This window comes from Chaetodon trifascialis, chromosome 4, assembly GCF_039877785.1.
Source record: "Chaetodon trifascialis isolate fChaTrf1 chromosome 4, fChaTrf1.hap1, whole genome shotgun sequence".
NCBI classification, from domain to species: domain Eukaryota; kingdom Metazoa; phylum Chordata; class Actinopteri; order Chaetodontiformes; family Chaetodontidae; genus Chaetodon; species Chaetodon trifascialis.
The window spans coordinates 8809020-8823241 of record NC_092059.1 but is presented as its reverse complement, the minus strand read 5'-3'; the positions used below and the strand labels follow the sequence as shown (position 1 = coordinate 8823241).

At 46.4% G+C, this 14222-nt stretch overlaps 1 protein-coding gene across 1 annotated transcript in view; it reads right to left on the bottom strand.

The window, feature by feature from the left end:
• Nucleotides 1–14222, bottom strand: part of onecut3a (one cut homeobox 3a) — a 23449-nt gene extending 9227 nt beyond the window's left edge. Inside the window, exon 1 of the mRNA XM_070961669.1 lies at nt 12923–14222. Coding sequence (XP_070817770.1) covers nt 12923–13961 — 1039 coding nt within the window. The 5' untranslated portion in view covers nt 13962–14222. The remainder of the gene's footprint in view (nt 1–12922) is intronic.

Below are 14222 nucleotides of genomic sequence, written 5' to 3'. Positions count from 1 at the left end.
GACATAAGAAGCGCTTGCATGTCTTCAAGCGAAGAGTGACACTCGCCTGCAAACACGTACCAAGCAAGATGCTATCCGGCATTTCCAGGGATGGGATAAACATTGGCAGGCCGACTCATGATGGATTTATTAGAGAATAGACACATCGATACGGCGACAGCACCACCAAGAAATGTTTAGAATTAGTTTAAGAAAAATCCAGTTCTCACTTCTTATTGAAGCAGACGTCAGCTGACTGACAGGCGTCCAACTTCTGAGAAAAGCTTGTGTGAACATGAGATATCTGACTTTTTCCGTCCATCGTTTGAAAGTTGTTGCCAAACACTCAGCCGACATGAACGCTCCTCGAATATGTAGTGAGGAGAGTATGCCTATAATCCAGACACCAGCTAAATAATATGCCATATATTTAATAGAATTATATAATTAATACGTTATTGTGTTTCATCAGACATAAGACGTTTTCCAGTTGCCTCTGTCACAGTCAGAAGAGATGAAATCAAACCCTCTGAGGCCAAATGGTTCCCAAAAGTCCTCACAATCAATCCAAACACCAAACTGCACTTTAATTTAAAGTTTATAATATGTTATTCCAAAAATAACACGACTGCACACTCTAGTTGGTTTGGTCACCTAAAGTGACTTTAACTGGCAAATATAATGAGCTGACATCTTTACAGAGCATCTGCATCTGAGAAACAAACCCAGCTCATACTCCAGATGTTAAAACTCATCAGATGTTTGGGAATGATGAGCAATGCCCACGTGTGAGGATCCTCTACTTGTTCCACATTTGGGGCACTTGCACTGCATCACCCCCCCCCCCCCCCGCTGACCAGAGACAAGCTGCCGCCTCTACTCAGCGCAGACGAGCCATCCCCGCTGGCTTTGACTTGTGGGGACGAGGATTCGTTTCCCAGCAGGACGATGAGCCTAAACATGCGGTGAAGCTGTGCGTCAGGACTGTTCGGAGAGCAGAGAGGAGCAGCATGTCCTGCCAACGTGTCCTGCTTCACCTCCTCCGTCAGTCACCACAGACCTCACTCAACATGTCTTTGAGCTCCAGAACAGACTGAGATGCTCTAAATTAGTGCTGCAGTTGTGATATTTGAGTGTACATATTAACATATTTCAAGTATTTCTTTGTTGTCTGCAGATATTTTTCTTTTCTGGCACTCATATAACTGACATATAACAGTAAGTATAACTTGATTACAAAAGTGTATTAATATACAGTGACTGATGCAACTGCATTTCTACATCCGACCTTGCTTTTAGAGTAACTTTCCCTGCTTTTCTTTCCAGATCAGTAAATGTAATATTATTATCAGTATACCGTAGATTTATTACTTCCTCAGTTTTGAAGTCCACGCTGACTTTTTCATTTATTTTATGCAGCTTCTGGTTGGCTTGAATGCCTTCACTTCCCTCCAGCGCGTGGCCTTTTTCATCATCACATCAGGATGTGTGACCTTGCACAGGTATGCATGTCAACACACACACACACACACACACACACACGCACACGCACACACACGCGCGCACACACACACACACACACACACACACACACACACACACACACACACACACACACTTACTGGCCATATACCTTAAAATGTCCAGTGCTTCATTTTGCATGATACATTTTTTTCTCTTGTGATGAACATTATTCAGGGTGTTTATAAGCAGCAACAATTTGGCTGACTTTTCTCATTTTATCTACTTCCTTTAAGTAGAGAACATTTTACTTTTCCCAAATACTCTCGTTGTCATTCTGTGAATTTTCAGGCGCTAAAATCAAAATGGATCTATTTAGTTACAGAAAGCGGATTCTTCCAAAATCTATCAATGGATTTGTTTTTAAGGAGCCAAGAAAGCTGTGGGGTAAATGCTTGGGAAACTAACAACTGATCGGTATTTTTAATTACAATTTTGAGGGTTCTCTTTAAATCCCCAAAGACTTTGCCTTTACAGCCACAAATTCTGCCTTTTTTACGCAAAGAATCGCAGAAAAACTGCGCCGAGGGAGGCGCGCTTCTGTCTTAATGTGCCTCCACAACAACCTCAGACAGTCCCAGCTCCTCTCACCGCCTCTCCCCACCGGCGAGTCACGTCCTGCCACCTCATCGACCGCTTGCTTTGTGCCTTTTCGGCCGGCAGGTGTCGCTCTCGCAGTGGCCCGGCTGCACGGGGCGCCATAGTGCGCTGCCTTTGCTACAGGCGCTGGATTTAGTAATCAATATCGATCGATCGGTGAGGAAGGGGGCCCTGATTACTGAACCAAGCTCAGCGTAGAAAAGAAAAAAATCGATCATTGCAGCTTTTAGAGCTACAGTAGGCACCGAGCAGAGAGACGGACATAAACTCATGCACAAAGAGCAACCGGACGAGAGCAGAAATTCTGGGTTGGTGCTGAGTGTTTTCTGAGGTGTGCATCCTGCTGCTGCTGCACGGCCGGAGAGAAATGTGATTTCTATTGCTCTCGACATGGAGCTGTGAACAGGACCTGACCTACTTTGAATGGATCTCTCAGGCTCCTCTCGAAAATTAACATTTCCCGTCCTGTGTTTCCTCACTTCACTGCTTAGTTTTCTGCTTTTATTTACTATAATATTATTATTCTGCGTAAATGCAAAGGCGCCCAGTTAATGTCGGTGAATGTTAAACCTTTCAATTGACTTTAAAGGCCGCGCGGTGTTTTTCTCTTAAACTATCAAATTCTTTAATGAGTGATTTTGCAACTCATCCTTTCCGCTCGGGCGAAAACGCTCTAACTCGGGCCTATTTCTCTTCCACTGATGACATTAATATTCTTTGCTTCACGACAAACCAAGCGAGGTTAAGAGAAAGGCCCTGGGTGTTCAATATCGATCGATAGATTCGTGAATAATTCGTGTGTGAAATTCAGTTCGTCCAATTAATTATGCCTCGGAGGGGGGAGGGGGGTGGAGGTGGGGGTGGAGAGGAGATTCATGAAGGGGTGGAGACGCGTAAACACACCAGGAAGGAAGCGTGATGATCCGGCTTTCTTTCTGAGGAAAATCCGAGAGAGGAAAATAAGTAAACGATCATCACCTGTCTGTGTGTGCAGTGTGTGTGAGTGTGTGTGAGTGTGTGTGTCCGCTCTTCACAGCTGTCTCAGACCTCCCCTGTCCCTGCAGATGTGAGTCCATCCTGAGCATTAATCATTTATTGATCATCGCTGCCCTTCCTGCTCATAATGAGAAAGTCAAACGGCCTAATATTGCGCCTGTAGTGCTTTATGAAACCATGATTGCGCATCTGCATCTCAAATGATTCCCGCTCGTCCCCTCACTTTTCCAAACACTCCTCTCTGTTTGAGGTGCACTCCCGGAGCCCTGGCTGTAAAGCAGACGGGGGGGGGGTCAACGTCTGCTGATTTAATTAATTTACCAATAAACATGTTTACCGGTTACGCTTCGACGCGTTTATACACACTCACACGAGACACTGCAGCCCGATGATTGTTGGAAAGTGACCCTGTCCTCACTCCTTATCAGTGCGGGGCCACTTTGCTTGTAGTTGCACTCCTCTTCAGATTGTAAGAAGCATGATTGGGCAATTTGATGTTCAGGCTTTGAGTCTATGTATTAAGAAACGTGACGTCTGCGCTGCTTCTCATGGGCTGTTGCCCTAAAGATTGATAGTTGCGTGTTCGAGCGCACGGCCCTTCTCTGTATGCTGTGGCATTTATTTCATTCTGGCTGCAGGGCAATGCCAGGCTCCCTCCCTCCCTCCCTCCCTCCCTCTCTCCTCCCCCCTCTCTCTCGCCAGGCCAAAACACTTCCAGCTCGATACTCCTTAATGTAATGAGCGAGAATTGGTGTTAATATACTGATAAAGCGACACGATTTGTTTGTTTGCCTTCTCCCGCGACTCAGCTGCGAGGCATTTCTGCTGCAGCACTTCAATAACACTCAGCCTGAACTCAGTTACACCTTCGCCCACATCCCACCTCAGTTAAGTCTCAGCTCGTCTGCCTGTAACATTTTGCTTTTTACCTTTTCGGCTCTGCTGGATCGCCCGGCGCAGCCATGCATGCGCGCGCTGGAATTTATATTTTCATTATTTTCTTCCTTTGAATAAATGTACATATAGAGAGGAGAGGAAGAAACAGACAATTTAATGCTCCCTCCGTCAGCTCGAGATGCACAAAACGCACCTGAGAAATATAATTTTACCCTGCTCTGTTTTCACACCAACGTGTTATTAGCAAGCCGGTGGCAAAGCTAAGAAATTGCATCGGGCTAAAAAAGAAAATCAATAATCAGTAAAGGCTGCTGCCTGTGATGATCACGCTCCTTATGAGGTTTTAGATAATTAAATGCACTGAGCCATTGAGAGAATCGTATGACTGAATTTTAACCTGCATTATTAGTATTATTATTATTAATTTATGTATTTGTTTGCAGTTTAACAGCAGCCTTGGTCTGCGCGGTGCCGCTTACTTGTATGAGTGGCTCCACCGCTGGAGTGATACTCTTATCTGCGATTCTCATTGATTTCATTCATAATTGCTTTGACCAGTTATGCGTGATATAGCGGTAATGATCATGATGCTTTATTTTGTGAGAGACAGGCGGGCCTGCGGTTTCTTTCCCTACGAACAACAGGTGTGGCCCCCCCCCGTGTGTGTTTTTCGCCACTTTAGACGCATCGTGCTTGAATTCTGCTTGTTATGGCTGAGTGTGCGTGGAATTTTATAGAGATTAAATAAATAAAATTACAAAAATCCTAAATATAATTAATTTAACTGCTCCAATTGAATTCGCCTCTTAAACATTTAAAGGAATAACCTGCGCCTCTGTGGGGGTCTCTTGTGGATCTGGGGTGGGTGAGCGCAGGCTGTGGCCGGCCAGCAGTCCCGCACGTCTGGGGCTCATGCGGATGTGAAACCGGCGCCAGGACTCCAGCTCCCTTTAAGCTCATTTTTATTTGCTGAGTAGAGTTTACACACTTTTTTAAAGCTGGGTAAATCTTCCAGAGGCTCATTTATAGTGAAACACAAATAAAACAAACAGACGAGCGGAAGGAAATTAAAAGAAAGTGGCCTAAATGAAACACTTTTTTTTCCTGCGTGGATTAATAACTTGTTGTCACCACTAATGTCGAGGCGCACACATTTAGAAAAGTTACATGGCGCGATTTTATCGAAATATGCTCCCACTCTTCAAATGTCAGCTGTCACTCCTCTGCTAATTTCTTATTTGTCGCAGGAGAATCAGCTACACTGATCTGCAGTCAGATGATACTGTTTACTCTCCACGGGGACACCGACAGGTTTTCAATATCCAAGAATTTTCCAGATTCAATTCAATACAGTTCTCACTCAATCATGTGCAGAGAGAGTCAACACAAGTTTTTCTGAAGCAGCCCTTATTGCGGTGACCTAATTGCGTTTATATGATTTATTTCCCCAATGCAGAACAAAGCCTGGACTGAAATAAATAAACGTGTTTATTATTCTGTAGCACGTTAGTTTCTTTTACTTAAGGGCTTATTTTTTAATAGGGTTTACTATAGGATTTATTTCCTCTAAACTCCAAATGCCGCCTTTTGCAAATCAAAACTGAAAATTGTAAATAAAAAAAGTCTATTTCCTTTATTTATTTATTTTTTTTCAGGACAGTCTCAAATAATCTATTAATTAATTCTGTGTGCAACAATTCTGACTACAAATAAAACAAATGCGTTATAATAATAAAACGTAATAATAAGGTTAAAAGAAGAACGTAAATAACAATGATGTCATTTATATGTGACGGTGTAAATCTCATTATTAACACTGCACAAAATTGTTTTTTTTGTCTGTCGAGAGAAAAATCAACTCGCGCGCGCGCGCGCGCACACACACACACACACACACACACACACACACACACACACCTTGCATTGTTTTTCTAAACGCTCAGAAATCCTAACTGAAGAAATAATAGTCAGCGTTTTCATACCGGCTCAGCAAAGCAGCAAATTAAACAAATTATTAATTGTAGAATAAGCCGCAGCCTGTTCGTTATATTTAATAACATGTAATATAAAGGCTGCGCGCGCTCACATCGATTCATTCATCAATTGATTTCACAGTCGTTTTGTTCCTTTGTTGATCTGTGTGGGGTTGCCCAACCGGAGTTTCGGGTTGCATCTGTGGGTACGATAAGCTGTGTGTGTGTGTGTGTGTGTGTGTGTGTGTGTGTGTGTGTGTGTGTGTGTGTGTGTGTGTGTGTGTGTTGCGGTTTTGCTGTGATCGACCCTGCAGAAAGACTTAGAGGTTCCGAACAAACCATCTGTAGGCTCTGGCTTCCAGAAGGCCCGGGCAGCTCTTTACCTGCTGTTTTCTTCTTCACGTGATGAATCACTGAATCCAAAACGAGGCTAAACATTCACACAGTGCGGTTTGAACGCCTCATTTAATCACGTGCCGGCTCTCAAAATCTTGCATGGGATGATTTTATTGGCTGTAAGGACAATGTAGCTTTTCGCGTTTCCTCCTCTTCGCCCCAAAATATTGCCACTTGTTTTTTTTTCACACTGAAAACTTAAAATGTGGAATAAACTGTATCCACATGCTGCCTCTCGGTTTAAGAGATTTTAAGTCTTTAACGGGAGATTAAATGACTTCTTGCTGTTTAAGAAACCTTAAAGTGTTCGACTGGATTCGCGCCTTCTCTTCTCCTTAATTGCGTGTACAATGTCCTTGTCGTGTATTCTTAGGCTGCGCATTAAACAAGCCATTATCGGCCCTTTAATAACCAATGGCCTGTCAGGGCGTCAGATAAGCAGCCAGTGTGGAGGGCACACCGCTGGACGCAGATTTATAACTACTCCCCCCCCAAAAAAGTAATCTGTTACTTATTTCCCACTGGTATCAGACTCCTCAGCGACACCTGACGCATAATCAGAGTCACCTGAACTCTCAGGCAACTGCTTGCTCAGTAAAAAAAATCTGGGGATCATCATGGGAGTGTTTGGATGAAAGCAGTTAAAAAGAAGATAATGCTCCTTCAACGTCTTCTTTGGACTGTTTGAACTGTTAAATGCTTTAAAAGACACTGGTATTCGCTGCTGGAGCTGCAGAGACAACAGCGGTATCTGCATATGTGTGCATGCGCGCAGGACGCGCAGAGCCAGACCCAGTTTTTTTGGGGCGGGGGGGGGGGGGGGGGGGGGGGGATCCCAGCGTTACATAACAGACTGCTGAGCTCCATCCACACAGTGCTCATGTGCTCTGGTCAACGTTTTAATTGCACAACAGCCCGCTCTTTGGAACCGTCACTTGCTTTGGCTCTTATGTAAAGCACTGCAGATTGTGGCGGGTCAAAAGCCACCACGGTGTGATTTGTTTGTTCATCAGGCATCTTCACACAGAGACCCGCAGCGTCCAGCCCACCTTTTGAAATCCCCTTTTGCGCAGCCCTTTGAATCCAGAGGGCGAGGCCGAATAATGGCATTTAATTATGATTATCTTAAATTTCGGCGCTTTTGTATTTTTGCCTGCAGGGAGGAGGGGGGGGGGGGGGGGGCACACAAAGTGCCATTAACCCTTTGATGCTAGCCGCGTGCATTCAGTCGACTCTGCCAGCAATTTGATTTAAAGGTCATTCTCTCCTATCGATCCGGTTTGGCGAGGGGGCGACGGAGTAGCGTAGGAATTGATCATCTAAAATAGAAGAGACGGCATTCGAGACTGTACAGAGTCCAGACCTCTCCTGCATTTATAATTGCTAAGATTGCTAAGCGTGCCCCCCGTGTGAATTGGAACGGTGTGTGTGTGTGTGTGTGTGTGTGTGTGTGTGTGTGTGTGTGTGTGTGGCTAAAAAGAGAGAGAAATGGGTGAAGATGTGGGAGATGGTGCGGGCTGCTGCTTCTGTCGCTAATCTGATTTCTATTAAAATTACATTATTTCGAATAATAAGGTCGGCTTGGTCAGAGCAGCGTGTGCAGGACGGAGCAGTGTGGGTGGGATGTAGCCTGTAATGAGCGAAAGGAGGTTAACCGTCTCTGAACTTTAAGTCGTCTCATGTTGCTAATCCGTCTCCATTGCGGAATCAGAGCGGAGCAAGCCAAACCTCTGCCATCTGAAAGTCAGTGTTTGACCGCTTTGACCAGGCCACGCGGCGAGGTGTGCAGCAAGCCAGCGCGGGAGCATGCGTTTATTAGTCATTCTGTTGTGCGTTTTGAAGGGTGAGCTGTTAATGGGAGAAATGGCGTTGCATGGTGGAGATGGAGGGGGTTGCATGGCTGCATGGCGCAGCTCCAGAGATGGAAAGCAGAGGCCGGGGAATGGAAATCGATACAGATTCAGGGCTCGCCAGATCGGCCTTAACAATGTGGCGCAGACGCACTCTACATCCCGATCACATACACGCAGGAGAGCAGAAACGGGGGAGGCGACACGTATGCAGGCTGCTGCTCTGAAGCTGTCCTGTAGACATGCAGTGGTGAAGAATCTACAGGAAGCCTCTGGATGCAGTGATGAGCATGAGCGAATTCATGTTGGGAGGCGTTTTTCTTAAAAGTCCTCATTTCTATACAACTCAATGACGCATTCCATTATCAATATTCATTTCAGGTCATGATTTATGCAAATGTGAAGTGAGATTAATTGCAGTCACCCTCACATACAGCCAGCCTCTTCATTGCCGGGTTGCAGATAATGATGCAAGGCGTGAGATGTCATTCATCTGGAATGAGCTACACTGAACCCGGGATTTAAACAAAATAGCCTCGAGGTATAACCTCAAGAAAATGACTGTTGCTCTCCCACCAGAGGATTTCAAAGGCGATGCTTGTACATGCGTGTCTCAGTACTTACAGCACACGTTGCTGTGCTTAACGAACAACGAGGCTCTGAAACCGCAGCTGCACTGTTTATCCCCCTATCTTCCCCTCACACATCAATTATTAACGTACCAATCGATCATTTCGCAGGCTAACATCAAGCCATCTCTTCATGAGAAAAAAATAAAAATAAAAAATGCTGTTTTAGATTTACCCGCATCAATCACATTTTAATGCCCCATCCAATTAAACCCATTATCCTGGATTAAATGACCAAAAAAGAAGCGTCACTCCTGACTATTTTTGTTGCTCTGGGATATTTTGGTGAGCATCCCAAGACTCAAAACGACCTCCAGTATGTATTCTGCAGCATCCAAGGAGGGAAAAAAAACCCAGAGATGTGATTTAAATGGAAACCCCGGTTGGCTTCTTGTTGGACTGGAACGCATAGTGCAGGATGGTGTGATTGACGCGATTGTGGATTGTAATATTGATCGATGGGTGGAAGCTGTTGGATGAAATAATGGTGTTTAGGGCCTACAAGAATGCTATTAACTATGTATTGGTAAAACTCCAGTTCACCACCTTGAACTGTCCTCAGAACAGAGCGAAGATGCTGCAGTTCAGCGAGGATGTGGACGCACATTTCAGCACTCTGGACAGCGCCTTGAAGCTGACCTGCAGGATTAAACCACAGTATGTGCTTCTTCACAGAAAATGCTTTGCAGGGAGAATAAAAAAGCAGCTTGTAACCTTCTCTAGGCAACATACACATGAAGAAAAATCTATTTAATTTGCAGAAACGCAATTATTTCTTCTAAGATATTCTGCTTGTATCAGAATTATGCAGCCAAATCAGACAGATGTCTGGGTTCAACGCTAAATTAAGGGAAAGGCAACTCAATGAAAACATGTTCACCAAGAACATGAATGTAGGCAGTGCGGTGATGCACGCGCGGAGGGGAAAGGGCGCAGTGTGACGGGGATGGGGGATGGTGGATGTGGAGGAGTATTGCTCCAGGATTAGGCCTGTGTAAACGGCGTGTAGTCCATTGAAACATGAATAGAGGCCTCTCACCCTCACTCTCAACAATGTTTTTCCTCCGTGTCCTGTGGGTCTTGACCCGCACACCCTGGCACGTGCTCCGGTCATTCAAATGGTAATAAACCAACTGCGCCCCCCCACCCCCCTCTTCTTTATGAGGCATGCCATGGCACCCCATCACTGTCACATGGAAGAATGAAGGGAGAGGACGTCCACACTGAGAAATGGGAATGTGTGCTTCACGTGTGAAGAACAGCGCCATTTTTGTGTGGATATGCCGGATGTTTGGAGATGTAACTGAGTATTTTCTGTGTTAGGCGTGAATATTACCCGCATGACTGTATAACCCAGGCCTCACAGGACAAATGAGAGAGAGATAGAGAGAGAGCATCACAAACACAACACAGAGCGCGATTACAGCAAAGAAAAAGGTGTGCAAAAGCGTCTTTTTTTTTTTTTTTTTTTTTTAAATAACAGCTGTCCTATTTCCCCCCTTTTCCGGCTCTCGCCTCCCCCCTCTGCTCCAGGGGAGAGACCAATGGGAGAGAGTGCTGAGGCGGGATAATTGATAGATGCACTGGCTATCCTTATCGATCAGGGCTGTATTGACCCGACCAAATACATTGAGATGGAGTGTGGAATTCAACACAGATGCAAAGACGAATTGTTTTCATCGTTAATGCGATCTTTAAATGCCTTCCAAACCTCACTGTGCCCGAGTCCTTCTCACTTGTGCAGCTTTACAAGGAAGCCGCCTATTTATTTATACAGTGATGCATTAAGATGCTATGTATAAAAAGACATCCAAAGGTTAAAGCTTTGTGCAGGGCCTGGGAGTTATGGGTCTGCACATGAAGAACACAATAGGTGGGGAAGCCTGTGGCTCTTTGCCCTCGTTGCATTAGGAGATGTTAAGCGTGAAGGGCACGCATTCCCTCCCCAAACGGGCCTATCTCTGCTCTGTTTTTCGTTCCAGGGGTGTATTGTCATGTGTGTGCGCAGACACTGGCATTTTCACATTAGCTAAGCAGGGCAGCTGCATTGATTTGTGTGACTGTGATGAATTTGGAATAGTAATTTGAATTTATTGATTGATGTGGCCGAGCGAGTATAGCCCAGCCTCACTTTCAGCATCCCCCCCTGCCCACAACTCCCACTCCCAGCCCACATGCGCACCGAGGATAATGGTGATTTTAAATGCAATAAGTAAAATGTTGCTCCGTGCATTTACATACAAGTCATTTGTCATTTTGCCCAACTGGATTTTTTTCCTGAGACCTATTGAGGTTAATGCACGACACACAAAAAGCGCTGGAAATCTGCTGATTCAAGAATTAAACATTTAATGGATATGTATATTAAAATGTGTTTTAGAAAAGAAAAAGTCAACATCTATCGCCAGTGGAACAAATTGAGATAAGAGTGCAGCCCTAATTTCCACTCTACGACCACATACGCACGCACGCACACACACACACACACACACACACACACACACACACACACGCACACACACACACACACACACACACACACACACACACACACACACACACACACACACACACACACACACACACACACCTTGCACCTATTGGCTGCCCTGGGCCTGACCAACATTAAAATATGCAGTAGGTGTGCACTGCACAGGACTGTGCCACTCCAACATGTCAATTGGATTGGAGGGGGGTTTATCCTGATGCCGGGTGTGGAAGATATAAAACCCCACAGCCCAATTAGCTTTAACAGCAGTGGCACTTAAAGAGACAATTGTGGAGTGTTTAAATCTTTATTTACCAGAACCCCACTAAATGCGCAAAGGAACAATTTACATGCCATTAAGTGCTTTTCAATAGAGCATTGACTGGAACTAAAATATGCCACTATATCAGCTTAATTGAACTGTTCGCTGAAATACGACACAGAAGAGCTGATTGACGTCTGGGAGCGCAGCACGTCTGAACAGGGCCTTTACGCAAACATCAATGAGGGGGGACCTCTCGCTCACATCTCTGTTTCAACCCCACTGCGACGTCTCCCGTTTGCCTTTGCATCCTGTTAATCAGGTGGTGAGTGTTAAAGGGTTTAAAAGCGGGCGGGGACATGAGTTCACAGCGTGTAGTGTGAGCGCAGTAAAACTCAAAACGACGGATGAAAGAGACGAAGCACTCGGAATGAGAAAATGAAAAGACGGGCGAGGGTTTGTGTCACAGTTTGTCTCCAGTCCTTTCTCCCGTCCACGCAAACCACAATAAACACATTTCTAAGTGTCAGAAAAACAGGCCCTAAAGCAGCTACATGGATGCCGAGAGTGCAGAGGAGACAACACAGTCCAGAGAAAGACGCATCTGTTTGTGTCTCTGTCTTTCAGATCCAAATCGATCATTTATCAGTGTGCTACTCTGAAAGGGGACGCCTGGACCTGAAATATTGATCCATAAGGGGTCATGCTCCCCCGACTCTTTGGCCAGGCCTCAGACAATCCTTGTTTGCGGCGACGCGCTTATTTGACGGGGGGGGGGGGGAGTAACGAGTATTCCATCAAGTTAGTTTGATACAAAGGATTAGAGTTGCACTGATTTGTAAAGTGTGGATTTGTGTTGCATTTCAAGTAATAGTTGCACGATGTAATCAGTTTTGGTCACATCCTGTTTTGATTTCCTTTGTTTGGTCTCTTTCTGCTTGTGTGTGGTGGGAGAGTGAGACGGAGGCAGAGGGATGTGTGTATCCAGGCTCTGCCCGTGCGTAAAACCTCTGTATGTGCGGAGGAACAAACACATCTGTGCAGACTGCGTTTGCACCTCGTCTGCTGTGGAGAGATGCCTCCTCTCTTTTGTTTATAACACCTCCAGTGTTGCACGGCGTCTGTTTATACTATCATGGATTGTAGCATCAATCAAAATATAGATTTCCCCCAACATTTAACACCCCAACTGTCATGATGAAGTTTTACTCGATACAATCGACTAATAACTTCTAGTAATGTCTGTTTGAGCAGCTATTGACAGTCTCGCCACATTGACTTCTAATTGATCCCTCCACATCACTCAGGTTGGGAGCTGTCTCCTCACTCACCTGCAAGCCTGAGCGCCGACATCCGCTGGAACTCGGGCTCCTGGAGCCACTTCCACATCCTCCTGAACGTCTCCCGGCCAGACTTGAGTTTACTCCACGGTTTAGGATTCCTCAGCAGGTCAGACAGAGTTCCTTGGGACCGGCACAAGATCCTCTGAGCAAAGATGGCCTGGGGGATGCTGTAGCGCTTGAGCTCTGCCGTTATTCGCTGTGCCACCTCCTTGGTGTTTATCTCCTCCACCTGCCCTGACCCAGCTCCCTGCCCGCCTCCCACCACCGTCTGCCTGTCCCGGTCTGACAGCATGGACCCGTTTGCCTGAGAGTGCGGATGGCTGTGATGGTGTATGCCGTTCAAGGATGCCATGAGCCCGGCCCCGTGGCCCCCGAGACCACGGGCCAGGTGCTCCTCGCCCCGGGACAGCATGGCTGCGTGGGATTCGAAGCCCCCCGAGGAGATCATCTTGTCGTTGGAGAGGTGAGCTCCGGGACCGTAGGCGCTGAGAGTCTGCTGGGAGCTGTGCAAAGACCCCAGACCGTTGGACAGAGGGGATAGAGGCTGCCCCATGCCGGACATGTCTTTGGGGTAGTGGCCGTAGAGGTTACCCATGGAGGCGAGGCTTCGGTCGTCCCTCATCAGGGTGAAGCTGCCGCTGACGTTACCGGCCGCGAGTCGCTGGTGCGCCGGATGATGGTGAGCATGTGGGTGTGGATGGTGAAATTTCTCCGAGACGGTGGATATGGGGGGCAGGTGCTGCAGCGGCGTCAGTGTGGTGTAGGTGCTGCTCAGGCTCATCCCGGAGTCGCACGACATGGTCATTGCCGGATGCAGGGGTGCAGACAAAGCGTGGTCTGTGCGGTAGTCCCCTGCTCCCTCCAGTATCGAGGCCATGCTGGACACCATGGCTGACCGCCCGTGCGACACCAAGTTCCGATGCGACGCCGACGACTGGCGCGCGTGTGGGGAGTTCATTAAGTCGCTCGTTTGATGGGAGTGAGATACGCCGTGCAGATTTCCAATGTTTTCCATTGTAAGCTCCATCGTTGAAAGGATCTTTATTTCCACCCCTCTCGCCACTCTCTCGCTCTCTCCCTCGCTGCTCTCCCTCTCTCACTGTCGCTCTATCTCACACTCCTTTCCAATAAATTTTCAACGATTTCAAATCCAAGCCATCGATTGTAGTTGCCTCTCTGCAGTCAATCCAGCATGGTTTTAAAAGATCGGGCCCCGGCCGCCACACAAACTGCGCCGCAAACCTCTGCTCGGTGTGTGAAGGTGCGCCTGCCTGGATTTCTCTCGCCG